The 20,714-nt window shown below is 33.0% G+C and overlaps 1 protein-coding gene across 1 annotated transcript in view; it reads left to right on the top strand.

The window, feature by feature from the left end:
- The first annotated feature begins 16,681 nt into the window (after nt 1–16,681).
- LOC140435227 (facilitated trehalose transporter Tret1-like) overlaps nt 16,682–20,714 on the top strand; it is a 71,350-nt gene continuing 67,317 nt past the window's right edge. The window contains exon 1 of the mRNA XM_072524025.1: nt 16,682–17,062. Within this exon, the coding sequence (XP_072380126.1) occupies nt 17,020–17,062 (43 nt within the window). The 5' untranslated portion in view covers nt 16,682–17,019. The remainder of the gene's footprint in view (nt 17,063–20,714) is intronic.

Genomic DNA, 20,714 nt, shown 5'->3' with positions numbered 1-20,714 from the left:
CTGGGAAAAAATTAAAAACAACATTGAAGAAGCAGCAATACAAGCTCTAGGAAAACACAAAGTCATACTGAACAAAAGAAACAACAACAATACACCATGGTTCAGAAAATAAATAAAAGAGAAATGTAAAGAGAAACGAGAGGCCTACACGAAGGAAAATAATAAAGCAGGAAGCAAGGTTTAGATATCTGGGAATAAATATAACTATTTACGGAGATGTTGAAGAAGAAGTACGACAACAAAGCTTAAAAGCAAATAAAGCGGCGGGATCTGTTAATGACACAATCTGGAAGAGCAAACAACTAAGACAAGACACAAAAACAAGAATCTATAAAGTAGCAATTAGATCTATATTATCATACACGGCGGAGACAAGACCTGATACATCTAAAACGAGACGACTACTAGAAACAACAGAGATGAAAATACTCCGACGAATATCAGGGAAAAGTCTGTTGGATAGGGAGAGAAGCGAAAACATAAGAAGAGCATGCAATATAGAAGACATAAATGGATGGGTGACAAAAACAGGAGTGGAACGAACACATTAGTAGAATGACAGAGGATAGGCTAGGACGAATAGCACGAGATAAGTCACCAAATGGACGAAGAAGTATTGACAAACCAATAAAAAGATGGTGCGCCAATTTAAACAATTTAGGAGGGTAATATTGAAGAAGAAATAGGCTTTAAAGTCTACCTACAAGAAGAAAGACCTGTTTGGAACTGAGTTGTGGATTGACAAATCCCATTCTGCTTTTACCGGGCAACCCAGAGTGTAATGTTTGTCTTAACTAATGTATGCATTATTTTATATTATGCCTTAATGCTTTTATACTATTGTTTGACCAATATAAGTACTTTATTGTACATTAAAATGAATACATTACTTAAACTTAAACTATTCCACCCATCGATTCAATGTATCTCTCCTTGTTGTTAATAGGTGAGCATTCTAACTTCTGCATTTGTTTGTAGTTGCCTTAAATTCTTGTCTGTTGATGTCAACTTCCTTATAGAATGCTCTGAATTCTTTCTCTCCGTTGGGGTTTTCTATATATTTAAGTTTCTTATTCAAGTTATTTAGTTTTTTTGTGTATCCTCTTTTCTTCTCTTCTCTTTATCTTGTAATTATCTACAAATGTTCTATTTCGTCGGGTAAGCAATATAAGCATTTTTCTGTAAGTTTTATTTCGTTATTTTGTTGCATTCTTGAATTCATCGTATAGTTTCTATTCCTATTTCAGCTTTTACTGTTGGTTTAATATCTTCTTTTACTCTGGTCCAGTAGGATTCTATATTTTCCTGACCTTCTTTATTTCGATTTTAATTCCTTAGTCCATTGGTGATGTTTTCCGAGTAACGTTCTGCAATTGTTGAATCTTTCAGCTTTTTCACATTGCAATTCTTTCTACTGTACTTGGTTTATATCGATGGTGTAGCACACAAATGTTGTAAGTGCTAAAGTTACTGTTTTGAGAAAAATCGGTTTGAAGTTTAAACCTTTCTATTAAATCACGAATTCCTAAGAAAATTACAAATTATCTTCAATAACGTCAAAAGACAATCAAATATAAGTTTAATTAATAACATTTAAAAAAAAAATGACTTGTAATATTTTTATTAAATACTTTGTTACTTACCACCTTTGTGCATAACCATTACTTGGGAAACTGGTTCAAATTATGTTACGGTGAACAGATGATAAAACACAGGTTTTGATTCAAATAACAACAAACAATTAATTTTAACATTTTTCTTTAAATGAAATAACAAAATGTGTTAAAAAAAGAATTAAAACAAAATTTGCATATTAAAAAAAAACTATTCGTTGTCGTCCGGTAATAATGTTTCATTAGTAACAGGAATGTCATTAATAAAATGAGCGTAATCTTGTGGAATAATACCACAATTTAAAAGAGATAAGAGATCCTTCTTCTTTTTTTGGGATACCGGCAATCTGTGAAAATATTTTTGGGTTAGTGCTAATGACTCCCAAGTTTGTGACCTTCCTCTTAGTTTCCTTGTATCAGAAACATCTATGGTTAAAAAAGTATCATCATACAAATTGTATTTATATTTAATTAAAAAAGGATCTTTTTTCTCAAAACGAATCCATTTAATTTTTAGCCACTGAACCTTTTCTTTATCTGTATTTAAAGTATTGTTAGGAGTCATAAGGTCAGCAAGTTTCTGTAGATCATAAAAATCGTTGAAATTTAAATTATGTACACAGTATGGTTTAGGTTTTACTCTTGCAGCTGAAATTAGCACAGACCACTCTCTTGTAGAATAGATTTTTTTATGCTTTCTTGCTCTTTCGATTGTGGCGTGCATCGAATCAGCTTCCAAATAGGAGTGCCCTGTCTCCATAAATTTTAAATCGAAAACTTCCAAATGTTTAATTGTATTTACTGCATAGAGCAATGCGGCTGACACATACTTATTCCTGTTCTGGCCTCCACATGTATCACTGAATGTAGAAACATGCGTCACAGTTTCCGATAAGCTATACAAGTATTTAAGGAGACACGTTCCTATTTCTGTACTGCCTTTTTTCCCATGTGTTTCGTCCCATACATAACAATGACCTGTTGCATCTGACGCATCAAAAATTGTAAAATTATATACATTTAGCTTTAACTTATAAAATATTTGATTGTCTCCCGCAAATGGCACTGACAAAATTGCTTGTAAGTCAAATGTTGCGGCTCTAAAAGTTTGTCCTTTTTCTCTAGCGGCTCTTTCCTTATCTTCAGATTTCATCTGCATTGCATCCTTTTCTCTCTTTTTGTGACTGTCAAATTCCTCTTTTAATGGCTCCTTGTCTTTAGCAGTATTATAAGCATTACACTTAAAACACTGGTCCTTTTTCGGAATGAAAAAATCCAATGCTGGGTCATATTTGTGGAATATCTTCTGATAAACAAATTTAGAAACCTTGGTCACGTTTCGATTTTCACAGAAGCCAATGTATAATCTGTACATTTGGGATAAATTTAAATCTGAAGACAAATACTGTTTCGTTGAATCTCGCCGGCAATAGTGTGATTCCACACGTGGAAAACTATCAATGTGTTCCTTGACAAGCAATACATCTTGTTCCTTTGTAACATTATGAGGTCTTTTACCTTTTCTTTTATCAAATCCAGTGTAGGTATGAGTATTACCCACATTTTTCATACATGTTTCAATTACCCGATGGGAAATATTAAATGTTTTACAAAAAAAATTTAAACACACTCGAATTCTCAAGCCTTCGAAGTTTTTTAAATAAAAAATCCTTGAAGTTTTACGTCTTGACTGTTCTACTTGTTGTTTTCTTCTTTTTATTGGAACATCGGTCACTAATGAACTCAGGTGTAATTTTTGCTTATCATAGTCGCCCATTTCCCAGTATTCGCGACAAATAATTATTCTTAGTTCTTCAGTAATATTTTTTTCACATTTATACCTACATTTGGTGCAGTTAACGGGCAAAGGCTTCTTTTCTTCAACTGTTTTTCCACTCCTGTTTATATATTTCTTTCCACTAAGCCTATTTCTTTTCACAATGGACCTTTTCCATAAAAACTTATTACCTTGTTTTCTCTTCTTTGTTTTATTGTTTTGTTGTGCGAGCTCTTCCCGGTGTTGTTCAAGGGGCTCTTCCATTATCTGGTCCTCATCTGAGCTTAATTCTGAATCTGAAGGTACGAATGACTCACTAGAATTTTCAAAAGGGTCTCTTTCACTTTCACTGTCATTGTTTGATGCATCCGAAAACATTTTTGCAGTCCCGGATGTGCTAGGAAGCTCACTTTGTAATCTGCTCACATCTACAAACAAAAATTACAAATGTATAAAATAGGGACTATTAGTTACCTAAATTAACCATTTTTTAAATTTATTTCATATTATTTATGAGGTTTTCTCTACAATTACTTGATATAATATTACTTACTTGATATACTTTCCGTGGATAGAATAATCTCAGGCGTACTTGTGGAACTTTCCTTTTGATGATCAATTATACTAGAATCTAGAAAACAAAACTTTTACTTTTAAAATTAAACATGTCTTATAAATAACATACCAGTTTTCCTTTGCATTAATGCCAATTCTACTATTTTTGCCACCCTGGAAGTCATTTTATTACAGAAAATCAGGAGCAAGCACAAAATACTTTTGTAACTCAAGTAAACAATATTGTATAACCTCAAAATTAACACGTGTAAAGTGGTAGGTACACCATTTGTTGGATAAACCGTCAAAGAAATACATGCACAAATGTGGTAGGTGATTTTACAACAAGTGCGCATACAGATTTTAAGTGTAAAGTACTTATACTGAATGGCAGATGGCGCTAGAGGTATTAAATTTATGGATTTAATCTACCACCTTTGTGCATAATAATTCTATAGCTTTAAATATACTTACGTGATACTTAACTCATTTTTCCTACAGATTGCACTTACAACATTTGTGCGCTACACCATCGATATATCGTATTTTTGGCCGCCTCTTGCGGCTTTCCCACCATTTGTTAGTGAGTTGTGATTATGTTTAACAACTCAGGCGTTTATTTTAGAAACAACATAAGTCCAAAATTTACGAAAACGCGATTGTGGCGTCATCATGTAAAAGACACTGAACTCTATCACCCCTAAGATTCGTTTCTCCCAAAAACATCACATATTCCCCGATACGTGGCACTAAATATATCGGTATTTCTGTAAAAACGACATATGTCCTATTCGTTTCTTTTAAAAACCACATAGGTCCATGTACTAATGTTGTTTTTAAAAGAAACTACGCCGAGAGAACAGCCCACTGGTAAGTACCGAACGACTTCGGCACGCATTTCCGGCGAGTTCTCATTCTCATCGGTCTGTTCTCCCGGTGTAAACAGGCAGAGACTTGTCAAATTTAGTAGCATTGTTGTCTTATTACGGAACGGTTGTGTTGTTAGTCTCGTGTTATATTTTAAGGAGTTTCTTCAGTTTTGCACTATAAGTTACGAATATGGAGAATGCAGTAGCAAGTGGTAGTGGAGTACAGTAGGCGCCTGAGCGTAAAGTTAAAAAAACACCGAAGGCCAGTTTAATAAAAATAGCCAAAGTAAAAGGCGAGAAGCATATTAATCATAAAGGAAGACTAGTAGAAAACCGCACTCTCGGAAGAAACTGCAGGTAAATAATAGCTTTAACGTAAATATTGAATATTTTTCTTACAATATATTTTTTGTTATAGATATAAACGGTTCAAGTGTGATGAACATATTAGTAGGGAAATAAAAGTGGTTTTATTTCAACATTTTTATAATATGAACAATAAAAATGAGCAAGACTCTCATTTGTCTGCAATAACTATAAAACCAGTAAATAGACGCCGCCCGAGAAATAGAAATGTGGGTACTGAAAAACCACATGCTGCAGGCATGTACTTAAACTTTTTGACACAATTAAGTAGGTACCTGTTTCCGGTTCGGGGCCATTCCTATCTCCCAAACGACCAGGACTTCGCACTGATCGAAAAAAAGAAACGCCATTTGGAAAGAGTAGAGACACCTGAAGAGTGGGACAAAGTGATATTGTCAGCACGCAGTAAACCCTCCAAATTTTCCCTAGTCAAAATGTACCCCTCAAAGTTTTTTGACATAAAGCTAGCAACCGCTCAATATTTTCTGAAAACAGCTAAACCGCGAATTTCTCTTAAACTAGTGAGCATGTTCGAAATTACTGCAGAGACTGCTGTAGTAAAGTTGAAGGATACCTACAATGGTCCGTGGAGATCCACTATTGTCAGAAGTAAAGTAGCAACAACTAGTTTAATAAAACTCACACCAAGTTATTTGCAAGCTGTGCCAATTTCATCTGCTAAACTGGAAAATTTATGGGATCTCTTACCGTATTTTGGAAATGCAAAAAAACGAAGCTTTTATGAAGGCATTTTTACACGACACAATCTGCAGAGCAATGATGCCTTAGAAATCGATGAAGATAACAACAGTAGTGGTTGTGATGAATCCTAATTATTTGGTAACTTAAAATTCAATAAAAACTTTTAAAACAAAGTTTATAACATTACTTTTATTTTATTTTTTCTTTCTTTTAAAAACAACATAAGTCCAAGATTTTTGTTTTTTTTTTTATTAATATCATGAGATTTTGTCTAAAAAGTAATAGTCAGAAAACCTTTATTTAACTTATATTCGTCACTGTACAATTTAAAAGTTTTTCGAAATATGGTAATAAACTCGAGAGAGCGTTTTTTTCATTTTCTATAAAATCAAAATTTTGGACTTATGTTGTTTCTAAAATAAACGTCTCAACTGTAGTTTTTGTATAATTATTAATTAGGTAGTTTTGGTATCTGAGAGATATTTTATGTGATACAATGCACAGATCAAATAAAATCAAGTTTTAGTAAGAAAAGTGCAATAAATGTATGTGAAATGTATCTTTCCAGTATTTTAAACGATTATATTCTCCATCTTCCATTATAAAACGAAGGCGAAATCTCCAAAATACGAAATTAAAATCTTTGACTGGTCATTGCAATATCCGAACATGCAATGTCTTTTCTTTCTACGTTTTTTTTACCTGTCTGATAGCTATCAGATAAGAAGTGCGTATTTTATGAGCTTGTAAAAATCGAAAATATATTGTAATTAAAAAATTCCTTTCATCAATTGGCTAATTAATCAACTAACAAAATACTGAGGATTTTGGCGATTGTTTTGTTCAACAAATCCAATTCAAGTATCTCTAATCAGTAATCCTTAGTATTTATAATCTAGATATCTAGTCAGAAGAGCTGATTTTTGTTCATTAATACTTTAATCGCTTAAGCTGCAAAGAATATCTGGGGATTTTTTTAACATTCCAAGATCTCTAGATTAAATTTTTCTGAATTTAGTCGGCAATCAAGATAGAGTGACATCCTAAATCCGTTTATTCCAAACATCGTTGTTAAATTTAATAATTGTCTTAAAGATATTGAAAATAATCCAAAATAGTTTTCAATATTATCATTTATAATAATTACTAAAAAAATGTTTTATCAAAATTTTAAATTCTTTTAATGAATTTATATAAAATTTTGAAGAAAAGTTGATTTTTGTTTAATAAAACTTTTTTATCTATGATGACCACTAAGGATTATTAGCGGGAGGATAAAATACAATAATTACAATATAAAATTACAAAGTAAATTACAATTTCAGTTGGTATGTTAATTAAAAATTAAAGTTCTATTATATTAAGATCTACCAATCATAAAACTAATTTATAATTTGTTAAGGATACTAATGTCCCTTACATAAACTTACATATATATATATATATATATATATATATATATATATATATATATATATATATATATATATATATATATATATATATATATATATATATATGTTACAAATATTTATTTTTTGTGGAAATAAGACTGTCGCCGCTAAGACCTCCAAATTACTATTAATTTCAAAAACTTCTGTTTGGTAATTTTAATTTATTTAATTAATTAATTTGGCGATCCTTCGGTTTTTATAGAAACTTGTGTAGTTTTTCATATAATAAGAATGCAGTCCTTTAAAATTTGTCTATTGTAAACAGATGATAGATGGTGAGATTTTTGACAATAATACTTTAATCGCTTAAGCCGCAGTGAATCTGTAAGGATCTTTTAAGAGACATTCCAACATATCGCGATTAAATTTTATTTTTCTAAATTTAGACAGCAATCAATATACAGTGACATCCTGAATCCATTAATTCCAAACAACATTGTTGCATTGATTGATTGCCTTAAACATATTGAAAATATTCAAAAATAGTTTTCTATCTCTTCATTGATTTATAATAATTACTAAAAAACATTATACCACCATTTTGAATTCTTCCAATTGATTTATATACAATTTTGATTTAGATTCTGTTTAAGGTGATTGCTTCTATGATGAGATATGATGCTCGTCTTAATAGAACAATTATTCAGGAAAAATGGGATGGTTTTAAAATATTAATTAATCAACTAGTCAAGCTATTAAATGAGAAAAGAAAACTCTGCTACTTTGGTTGGTAGATATGGAGTATCATAGATAATCAATATGACATAAATCACTTGACAGCTGTCAAAATGTCAGACAGTTAAAAAAGTGTTACCAACTTACATTTCTATACCTCTAAAAGAAACACCCTTTATACGATTTTCATATATAAAGTGTTAGGCAATTTAGTCCCCCATGTTTTAATCAATTTATTAGCATAACTTCTGAAGTGTACAAGTAACAAACTAGATCTAGCAATTATATTTATATTCATTGAACGAATCAATACAACTTAATGAATTCTTTGATTTTTAAAAGCTGTAAACACTTTAATAAATTGCTAAATGAAATCAAGGCAGGCTCATCAATTTCTAACTTTAATCAAAAATTGACATAATATATTAAAGAGTTTAAATTAGTAATAATTTATTTTATAATGTTAATTTGCTTGTTGATTCATAAATTGTTCAGGCTCTTCAATTGAAGGGGTCAGTGCAAAAAGTAGCTAAGTTTGATTTTTTCTTTAATTTATTTAAGTGGCACATATGGCTCACAGTTGGGTGGTTGTAGAACTGTTGGGTGCTTCAAGAGGGCAGAAGATCTCCACAGAACAAGATGAAGTGTAAGTAGATTATCTGAGAGAAGCTCTTGCCATAGGTCGAAAAGGTAGCGAAAAAACAGCGTTTCAGTACAGCATTTGTACTGCACATAAAAGGAATAAACCAAGTGAATTGATAAATTGTGCAGCTGCAAGAAAACGTTTTTTGACTGAGGATCATAAGAAAAAACGAGTTTTGTTTTGTAATGAATTCATAAACCGTGAAGGCAACTTTTGGTCTAACGTTGCATTTCGCTATGAAAAGGTGTTTCAATATTAAAGCAATGGTCGAATAAGAGTTTATAGGGCAAGAAATCATAGGTTTAGTGAACGGTATACTCACAATTTAAGAAATAGTGGAGGATTCTCGGTTAACGTATGGGTATGGATAAGTATACATATAGACGAAAAATTAATAAGATTATATTACAAAAATATTCTTGAGAACATAATGTTGCCATTGCCCGGTGCATACGAGTATAATTGTTTGAGAATGGTTGAAAGCTTCTGTGATCTTCCCGTAGTCCAGACCTTTACTCAATCGAAAATGTGTGGGCAGAGTTGACAAATATATTAAATGAAAGAAATCTTAGGCCACGAAATAGAACTGAACTTTGGGATGCAATTGAGCAGGATGTAAGGAGCTTTTTGTATATAAATGAGGAGATTGGTGCTATCTATAAACAGAAGATTGCAAATATTAATTATGTTACTATTTATTATTATTTAATTATCATCATAAGTGGCTCGAAAATCCGTTGTGGATCTCGGCCTGCTCACAAAGAAGTCGCCGTGCCGCCGAAGTGTCGATTCTTGGCAACTTCCCTCCATCTTCTGATCCTTAGAGTCTGTAGGTCTTCTTCCACGGCATCAATACATCTCCTACGTGGTCTTTTTCTGCTTCTTGTGCCCTCTGGTTTTGAAAATGTTAACCTCTTCGTGTATTCGTGATCTGACATCCTAGCAATGTACCCAGCCTATCTAAGTCTCTGCGCTTTAACGAATTTCAAAATATCTGTCTAAGAATTTTTGTCTCAAAAATACCAAGAAGTCTTTCATCATTTTGAGATAAGGTCCACGTTTCAGCCTCATATATCAAAACCGTTCTTATTAAGGTCTTGTATATATTGAGCTTTGCTGCACGTTTATATTTTTATTTTTTTAAATGTTTCTGGAAACCGTGAACAGTTCTGTTTGCTATTGCCATGCGTCTTTTTATTTCGTCGCTTGTAGTGTTTGTTACGTTTACTAGCGATACAAGATATGTGAATTCTTTCATTTGCTCAAAGGTATGGTTGTTAATTTGAATTCTCTGTTAAATATTTCGGGGGTTTTTAGAAACCAGCATATATTTGGTTTTTTCCTCGTTTACCACAACTCCTAAGTAATTCAATTGCAGCGCCAGCAAGCCTTATAAAACACTGCAACATGTCTCTCATATTTCTGCCCACTATAACTATATCGTCAGCGAATGCGAGAATTGGCGTCGATCTATTAAAAATAGTTCCATTCATTCTAATATTTAATTGTCTGATTGCTTTTTTCAAGGCACAAGAGTTTTCTCCTTCAATTCTAACGCATGAGCTTACGTTTTGCATTGTTCGTTGGGTCAACTTAAATAACATAAGTCTATCATTGCATTATATAATGCAGTTTTTTTTACACTGTTAGCACAAAGTCTACTTCAAAGCAGCACAATAGGCTGCTTTGAAGTCGACGAAAATATGGTGTGTATATATGTTATATTCTACTGACTTTTCTAGAATCTGCTTGTGTGCTTGAATTTGATGTGTAGTTGACTTTCCAGCAGTAAATCCGCATTGACATTGACCAACAATTTCCTTTGTAAAATGTTTAAGTCTTTCAAACAATACATTGCCGGAGATTTTATACGCAGATGCTAACAGAGTAATGCCTCTATAGTTCTTACACTCCAGTTGATCACCCTTTTTATGCAACGGACATATTATTCCCTTTAGCCACTCTTCTGGTACCAATTCATTCTGCCATATGAGTACTATTAGTTTAAGGAATGCTGCAAAAAGTTCATCGCCACATTTTTTATAGATTTCCGAACAGATTTCATTGATTCCTGGGGCTTTATTGTCTTTGAGTTTTAAGATGGTATTTGAAACTTTTTTTCTTGTCTGGTCTTCACTGTGTAGTTGATGTTGTAGATTTTGTTGATTTTCTATGTTGTAACCTCCTTCAATATCGTTTATATTTAGATGTTCGCTGAAATGTTATGCCCATCTGTTAAGAACTGAGTTTTTATCTGGTAGAATTCACCATTAGTGTCTTTACAAATTTTTAATCGTGGTTTAAATTCTCGACGGCTATTATTTAAGGATTTGTATTATTTCCTCGTTTCATTTTTAATATAAAATAGATTTAAAATAAAATGGATATTTTTAACCCGGACTTCTTTATTTTCGTTATTAAGAACATAATCCATTTTATTCAAAAAAGCTTTTTTCTAAAATTTCCATTTTGTTATATTTTGTGAAATAGATTTATTTTGTTTTGATCTTTTAATTTTAATCAATCTATTCTGGGTCCGCCACTGATAATTAACGTCACTTTGATATAAAATGTGCGTTTAAACGAGGTAAAAATTCAAAAAATCGGTTACCAGATATACAGGGGTCTAAACTATTCAATGGCCGCTGTCGTACATACATGCGTATATTTATATGGTTTTAGGTCTTTTTACGTCAATAATACAGTCATGTAACTATTAATTATTTTAATAAAAAACCAAATTACATTATCTGTGCAAGCATACATTAATAAGTATGAAATATATGCAATATGTAGATATGTATATAAATATATGATCTCATTAAAATATATACAACAGAATTAGCTACTTATTTTTTCTTGAAAAATAATCGGTAATATTAGCCCGATTTTTTTGTAACATAAAATATTAGTCATTTGGTGCTCTAAATCATGAGAATTAGAAAAATTTATATTTAATTGGCCCTCCAGAAAACTTTTTACAGTATTATAAGCGGTTAGGACTTGTCGATTGGATGGAATTTCCACGGAATCGAAAAAATCTTCGTCTTCTGTGTAATCTGTGGCTTCAATATAGAGTTGGGTGGTTTTATTGTTAGGCTTTAGATTTTCAATATCTTCGAAAACAGAAAATTATCGTCAAAAGAAACAAAAATCTTTGTCCGTTATTTTGTGGAGTTTTGGGGTTTCCTCAGTTTCTACATTTGATATAGTTTCTGCCTCTTTGAAAAACGTACACTTTGAAAAACAATTTTGTATGCAATTTTCGGAAATATTATGCCAACTTTTGTTTATTATATGAACAGCAAAGGGAACTGAAATTTTTCTTGTCATGTCATTGGAACTAACTGACGACATCGTACCATCAAAATCGATATTCGCTATAATTCTCCAGAAAGCAGAAATTATTCCTTGATCCATTGGTTGAATAAGTGAAGTTGTATTGGCGGGCAAGAAATGGATTGTTACATTATTCAGTCTGACATCAAGTTTATGCGCAGAGCAGTTATCAACAAATACGGAACTTTTCTATTTTTTTCTGTCATTTTCTTGTCGAAGTCAATAAGCCATTCCTTAAACAGGATTGTTGTTATCCAAGCATTTTTACCCGTTTAAAACACGTTGGACTTTTTGAACGATCAGCTATTGGTCATAAAAAATATTATAGAAAAATGTACTGAATATAATAGACCACTAGCTTTAATATTTGTGGATTATTAAAAGATTTTTGAGCTACGTCTTTGGAATATATATATGCAAAAGGGCAAAACTGACCGACAAGGACATAAATATAAATGGAGAGAAGCTCAGGCACCTGAGGTTTGCAGATGCTATTGTGCAAATAACTGATAGAGGATAGATGAAGCCAAAGAACTTTTATATCAGATCTACCTTTCCTCGCTAGAAGGGAGATTTGAAATAAGTCTATCTAAAACCCATATGATGACAAATTTTGTAGTCAGCGTAAATATATGCGTAGGAACAAGATCCATAGACCAGGTAATGGTCTATTAATATCTAGGTCACGAGATGCGCATAGGAAAAGATAATCAAACCGTTGAGCTTCTCTGTCGTATAAGACTGACCTGGGCAGCCTTCAGCAAGTTGAACCACGTTTTCAGATCGTTCGACATACCAATATGTATTAAAAAAAATCTTTAATCAGTGTGTTATGCCAGCGTTTACTATGACAAGGACTACATTGAAAAAAAAAACGTGATGCTCAAAGGGCAATGTTGAGCTAGCTACGACGAAAATCAGGAGTGTCTGGTACTGATTTGAACGTGGTTTTATTATCCTAACTTTGAAATATCCTGTGGAATAATTCTATTTACGAATTTTCGTAAAACCTTATTTTTCGGTTGCAACCATGTCTCCTAAGCATTGTTTTTTTTTTTGTTTCATGTCAAAATATGCCTTGGCTCATTTTTTAGAGCCAAATGAATTTACCACCCACAATTTAGGACTTTTTAAATTGTGATTATTTTGGAGTTATTTTGTAATACGACAAGGTGACTGTTACTTTTGTGACTTTGGTGTGTTATCATTATGTCATATTGACACTTATATTTTGCTTACCTATGATTGGTCATGGTTCTTTGTGTCGAAGATTATGCGAAAGCCGTTGCTCTGGTTGAAGATGGGCGAAATTATGAATATGTGGCTAGAGTACTACACACTCATCGCTGTACCATCCAAAGGGTAGTGGAACGTTTTATACGAAGTGGAACAAACAAGCGTAAAGCAGAAAGTGGCAGGAAGCGCAAAACTACCACTTTAGATGATCGTTTTATACGAGTCAACGCTTTGCGGGATAGTCATTTAACAGCGGTGCAAGCAAGAAATCAGCTTCAAGAGATTCGAAGCAATAACATAAGTGTATTTCCAGTTCGTCGAAGATGACATGAATTTGGTTTGCAAAGTTACAGACCCCGCAACTGGGACCAAATTACTTTCACGGCACAGAGTGGCTAGACTACAATTTTCCAGGGAACATTTACATTGGAATTTAGGACAATGGAATAGTGTTCTTTTTACGGATGAGTCGAGATACTGTCTTCACTCATCAGATGGGAGAGAACGAGTATGGCGTCGAACTGGAGAGAGATTTGCGGAGTGCGCTTTTAGTCCCCGCGTTAACCATGGAGGGGGTTCGGTGATGGTATGGGTAGGAATATCCCGAGGGGCGCCCACTGAATTGGTATTTATTGATGATTTTCTATTAATGAAAGATAATGCGCGACCCAACTTTGCAATCTCTGTCACGCAATATTTAGAGGAAGTTGGTAATAATAAAATGAACTGGCCAGGGTGTTCGCCAGATTTGAACCCAATAGAGCACGTTTGGGACATGCTTGGTAGAAATATTAAAGGTAGCGAAGTCGCACCACCCTCAATTAACGAACTTCGCTTGGCTCTAGAAGAGGAATGACAAAAACATCCAGCAAGATGATATTCGCAACCTCATAGACAGCATGAGCCGACGTGTACAGGCAGTTATAGAGGCTAGGGGAGGCAATACAAAGTATTAAGTTATTTTTTACTAGTTTTTCTTTGTTATTTGCATACTTAGATTAAGGGTTAAGTTACATTTAAGTTGTTTTTTTTTATGTTTTGTTATTGTTATCATTGTTCATTAAAACCACGATCATGTCGTTGCTTTTAATCATTATTTAAATACAGTGCTTCTGGGATATCGATATGATATTCTTTCGATATCAGTCACCAAAGCCCCCATCGTCGTATTACAAATTGATACAAAAGATAATGGTAATAATAGGAAAAGTCGTAAGTTGTGGGTGGCCAAGTCATTTCGCTCCTAAAAATAAACCAATCCATATTTTCACATGAAAAAAATACATAATACTTAGAAGACATGGTTGCAACCGAAAAACAAGGTTTTACGAGAATCCTCTAACGGAATTATTCCACAGGATGTTTCAAAATTAGGATAAAAACCATCTTTCGATTAACCCCGTATAATAAGTCAAATACAAAATTCTATTTAAAAAAAACACTATACTAAAATAAAATTTATAAATTTTTACTCAGTGTGCTAAAAAATCATCAAAATAGGGCTAATAATAAAAAAACTGAAATACTTTGAATTTGACCAAAATTTTCTCTGTTGCTATATATATATATATATATATATATATATATATATATATATATATATATATATATATATATATATATATATATATACACTCGCGATCATAAAATCCGGGTCATCTTGAAAATTTCAAGTTTCTTAAATATTTTTGCCTCTGGTGCAGTAATAACCTTTTTTTGGCCAATGTATTTTTTATTTGTCATCAATGTTTGTTTTGAAAGAAAAAAAATGGTTTTTTATTGTTTTTATTGAAAAAAACAGAAAACAAATCAAATTGTTGATAAAACAGACATACGAAAAAAAATGAAAAATACAGAACGTGGTAAAAAATCAGTGAAATTTCAATGACCAATATCGTGTATTGCCTCCCCTTGCTCTAATAACCTCTTGCAGACGACGGGGCATACTCTCAATTTTTCTCCGAATTACATGTTGTGGTATGTTATTCCACTCTCTCACTAACAGATCCTTAAGCTCCTGTCCGTTGTTAGGAGGAGGTGTATGGGTTTGAATACGTTTTTTCAAATCGTCCCAGAGATGTTCGATGGGATTCAGGTCCGGAGACCTAGCTGGCTGGTAATTCCAACTTCGTCCAAGTATTACATACTGATCCTGGCAACGTGTGGTCGCACGTTGTCCTGCATAAAAACGGCGTGTTCTCCAAGCCCTGCCATGTTGGGCATAACATGTTCTTCCGGAATCTCCGTAATGTACCTTCGTGCAGTTAGATACCCATTTTCGATAAAGGGTAACTCTGTGTGGAAGTCGGAAGATATACCTCCCCAAGCCATGACCGAGCCTCCACCAAATGGCATTCTTGGAGCAATGCAAGCTTGTGAAAATCGTTCACCGGTTCTCCTCCAAACTCTTACACGTCCATCGGATCCAGTTAGGCAGAAACGGGATTCATCTGAGAATAACACTTTGCTACAATCGTTAATTCCCCAATGCGCGTATTGTCGAGGAAAAGCTAGTCGTGCAACTCGAGGCATCCGGCAAAGTGGCGGTCCTCTAGCCATTACCCGAGAAGATAGCCAAGAAGAACGAAGTCTTCTTCTGACTGTTGCAACACTAAAATTGCGATTTCGTACTTCCTCTAGACGATTTTGATGCATAACCGCAGTTGAGGTCCGGTTTCGTAAAGCCTGAAACACAAGGAAACGGTCATCTAGTGCCTTGGGCGTTCTTCTTCGTTCAGAGCCAGGTCGCCTGGTTAGAAAACTTGCCTTCTGAAAGCGTTGAAGCACTCGTTGAACCGTAGAAAGGCTTACGCCAACAGTTCTTGCGACTTGCCGTTGAGTGTGATCGTCTTCCACAAGTGCAACAATTTGTGCCGTTTCAACAACAGTCAAAGGCATTTTTGTCAAAAAATAAACACTAATAATGGCACTAATAAACACTAATGGTGGCAATAATAAACGTTTGTCCGTTGCATTTGAACAGAAAGTCGAAGTACAAACAAGACATTTAAAACAAGCGGAGTTACAGGTAACGTTCATTTTGGGAAGTGTGCACATTACCGCGAAATCGGCACTATTGGAATTCTTTGTTACAAAGGAAACCGCAACAATTCTCAGAAACATGCATTAGTTTGTATTTGTGTTATTATTATTTACGATAAAGCTCGTTAAAAATGAAATATCGGTGATTTTCAAGGTGACCCGGATTTTATGATCGCGAGTGTATTAAAGGTCAGTCGAAAATAACCACCCTTAAAACACAAATTTTAATTTTGCTTAGAGGCTCTAATAACTTGGCCACCCACTGTATGCCCGATTGATCCCTCGCATGCTGGGAACCCCAACATATGATGGTTTGCAGCGCGCAATTCTATAAACACAGAAACTCTTTTATCAAGACAACAACCACGAGACACGAGTTAGTCTGCCTGTGCAATTGAAGTGTATTACATCAGAGAAAAAAAGGGTTAGATTTTATCGCCACCCGGTATAACAGTTATCTGAAATGTGTGCAACAATAATAATAATAACAATGTTATTAAATAAAGAACAACACACCGCCAATATTTATACCATAGGTTAGTCGCAATTACAGATAAAAAAACTCTTGAGTGTTCAATAACTTATATATACTCTTATCACCGCTGTTAGTAAGAATATTTTATAAACTAAATTTATCTACATCCAGTCATAACTTACGCTCTCACTAATTTTTAGATTTTGGCAGTGACAGTGTATCTGTAACTCTGTGCGTTTGGTGACATCCGTGTGTTTAAGTTTTGTGAAAATCATGGGAAAATTTTTTAACTATACATTATTGGTAACATGTACTGGTAAGTTAATTGTTTTATCCATACAAAGAAATTCTCTTTGGCTTTAACGATATGTTCTCAATATTTGTTTATTACTTATAGAACCTTTCCGGTTATAGTTTTTAAAAATAGCAACGGTATTCGCAAGTGTGCTGATTTTTGTATTTTTAGCGAATTTTGCTCGATTGCGTAAAGTCTCACTTGCTGCAAATGCTGTTAATTGGACTTTATTCCTTAACTAATTCCTTTAATTGACTTATTTCAAAGTGGGTATACTTATATTGTTGTTAGGTTCACTGTTAAGCCATTTGTGCTAACAAAGTTATTACTAAGATACTTTTTAGGGTTATTTAATTTTTTTTCCAATATTGGAAATTGAAAATCTGCTTCTTATAAGTAATTCTCCTTGTTCATTGGTGGATTGATACCTATTTGGAAGGTTGTCATTACATCTTTTGTACAGTCGCCCGATACTTCTGTTCTTATATCTTCACTTCTCTTTCGATCTCTCAGCGTATTTCCTGTAATTGTTCTCAGTACTCTCATCTTTGCCGTTTCTAGTAGTCTTTGTGTTATAGCTGTGTCGGATCTTGTTTCTGATGCATATGTCATTATTGGTCTTACACTGCCTTCATAAATTTCTTGATTAACATGTCGGTGTCGCCATATAGTGTTATTAAGGCATCCTGCCAGTCTATTTGCTTTTTGTACTCGATCTCTCACTTCTTTGTCCAGGTCTCCATATCTGGACAGTGTAATTCCAAGGTATTTTATTTTCTTCTCTTTTTTACGTGCCATCTCTGCGACGAAGGTTGGCAATCCTCACTGCTATTCTAACTTTTGACACTACAGCCCAAAAGAGTTTAGTAGAGCTGCATCCAAACCATTATCTGAGGTTTCTCAGCCAGGACATTCTTCTTCTACCTATGCTGCGCTTTCCTTGAATCTTTCCCTACATTATTAATTTTAGGAATTCATATCTGTCACCACTTGTTATATGACCCGGATATTGTATTTTTGTTATTTTGATGGAATCCAGTATCTCCCCGCTGTTCTCTATTCTTCTTTGTACTTCTTCATTGTTTATTCTAACTGACCAGGAGATTCTCAGCATTCTTTGATATATCCACATTTTAAATGCTTCCAATTTATTGAGACCTTGTCTATTTAAAGTCCATGTCTCCACACCATACAAAAGAACAGAAAATACATAACACTTTAGCACTCGTTTTCTAAGATTTAGGCTGAGGTCTCTACAACATATTTGTTTCATATTATTGAATACACTTCTAGCCTTTTCTATTCTAACTCTAATTTCTTTGGTATAATCGTTTGTTTCATTAATGTTTGCCCCTAAATAGTTATAATTCTGAACTCGTTCTATCGTCTTATTATTTACGTGTAGATTGATGTATCTCATATTTTTCTTTGATATAACCATGAATTTTGTTTTCTTTATATTTAGTGACAGACCAAATTCTTTACTCGCTGCAACAACCTTATCTAATATTCTAGATCTGTAATATTTTCTGCTATAAGTATTGTATCATCAGCATGTCTAATTTCATGTATGGGTAGGCCATTTATTTTTATGCCTGCTACTTCATCTTCTAATGCTTTTTTGAATATTTCCTCTAAGTATGCATTAAACAGTGATGGCGACAAGACACAGCCCTGTCTAACACCTCTTTTAATTTTTATTTTATTAGTTTTTAAATTGTTTATTCTTATGACAGCTTCTTCTTCATAATACAGATTATTTATTATTCTTATATCCCGTGTACCGATGTTCTTTGTTCTCAGTAGTTTTATTAACGGATTATGTTTCACTGTATCGAATGCCTTGTTATAATCTAGGAAGCAGACATAGATGTCCTGGTTTACATCTAAACTTAGTTTACATAAAACTAAAATTTCATTTCCATTACTTGTTTAATACTGATGCCTTCGATTTCTATTTTACATCCGATTGGTTCTTTGCTGATTACTATTGTTTTAGTTTTCTGACTTCAGATTGTCGTATTAGTTCTTTTGATCTTATGGTAAACCTATGGACTAGTCTTTGCAGACTATCTTCATCTGGAACCATCAATATTGTGTCGCCTGCAAAGAGTTACTTCTTTGCTTTCAATTTTGTATCCTCTTCCTTTGTTGATACTTTTGATGATTTCATGGATGAATAAATTGAAGAGCACATGGCTCTACGAGTCCTTTGAGCATTCGTTTCAGAACGCATCTTTAAAAAAATTGAAGATTTGTAGTATGAAAATATGGATTTATGTTAAAAGGATCAGTTTAAAATACCAGCGTCATTATTTAAGCATTGATTTTATATCAAAAATCGCCGAAAATCACTATTTTTAATATTTTTATCAATACTTATTTCCTAATTAGAAATTTTCAGTTGTGTTTTTTTGAAAGTTTATAAAAAAACGAATTATTCTTTTAAATTAATTTGCTTAATAATTTATTTAAACAATTGCGAAAAACTGTAAACACTTGGAGGAGCAATTCAATAAAAAATAGGCATAAAAGTTACATAAAAATATGCCTTTTAACACCCTTAGTACAAATAAATTTTTGTTGAAAAATATTTATTTATTTAAAATTTATTCTAATTGTTTATTAGAAAGTTGTTTATTTGATAATGAAAAACGCGGTTGTTTCCGTTACCTTAGAACACTTTATAAAATCTCATTTTGTTCGTTTTTATCTATATTTTCAAGATATGTAAGGTCAAATACCATGTTCAAAATTATAACTCCCTAAAATTGTTTAAATAATAGCCCAAATTGTTTATAAAGTTTTTCGTTATTAATTTTGCGAGAAATGAATATGAATTAATGCCATTTCGATATTCGTTTAGCAATTTTTCACAAATTAAAAAAAAAGTTGTTCTTGGACCATTTGTGACCGAGATTTTTTTTTCAGAAATTCACCATTTGTTAATTTATTTATATTAAGAATTGAAACTGTGCGAATATAACATTTAATACTTATACTTGAGAATCACTATTGTAAAAATCGAAAATAGTTTATTTTATTATTATAAATAATTATTTGAAAAGTGCAAGTTGATAACCTAGCAAATTTACAGTTTTTGATGGAAAACATAAACACACATACCCATAAGTATGGTCTAAAACTAAACATCAAAAAGACTAAATTCATGATTGTAACAAAGAATACACCAATGTGAATATAACCATAAATAATCAGCCTGTTGAAAGAGTTACGTCCTACAGATATTTAGGGGTTTGCTTCACTGATACTAATGACCAGACAAGAGAAATCAAGAGGCGAATAGAGATAGCGAGACAATCGTTTGTCAAAATGAAAAAGTTCCTGTTGCAGCCGGGACATAAATATAAACTTAAGAACGAGAATGTTAAGGTGATATGTTTTCTCCGTTCTGCTGTACGGTATGGAAGCCTGGACACTAAAAAAGATAAACATCAAAAACATTAAGGCATTCGAGATGTGGTGTTACAGGAGAATGTGGAAAATACCATGGACAGAAAGAGTAACAAATCAAGATGTTCTGCTGAAGATGGGGAAGGAATGCGAAGTCATAAAAACCATACAAACGAAAAAACTGGAATATCTGGGACACATAATGAGAGGAGAGAAGTACTCTCTGCTTAGACTCATAATCCAAGGAAAAATCTCGCGA

This window comes from Diabrotica undecimpunctata, chromosome 2 (genome assembly GCF_040954645.1).
Source record: "Diabrotica undecimpunctata isolate CICGRU chromosome 2, icDiaUnde3, whole genome shotgun sequence".
Taxonomy (NCBI): Eukaryota; Metazoa; Arthropoda; class Insecta; order Coleoptera; family Chrysomelidae; genus Diabrotica; species Diabrotica undecimpunctata.
The sequence above is the reverse complement of the archived record's forward strand: the minus strand, read 5'-3'. Positions and strand labels throughout refer to the sequence as shown.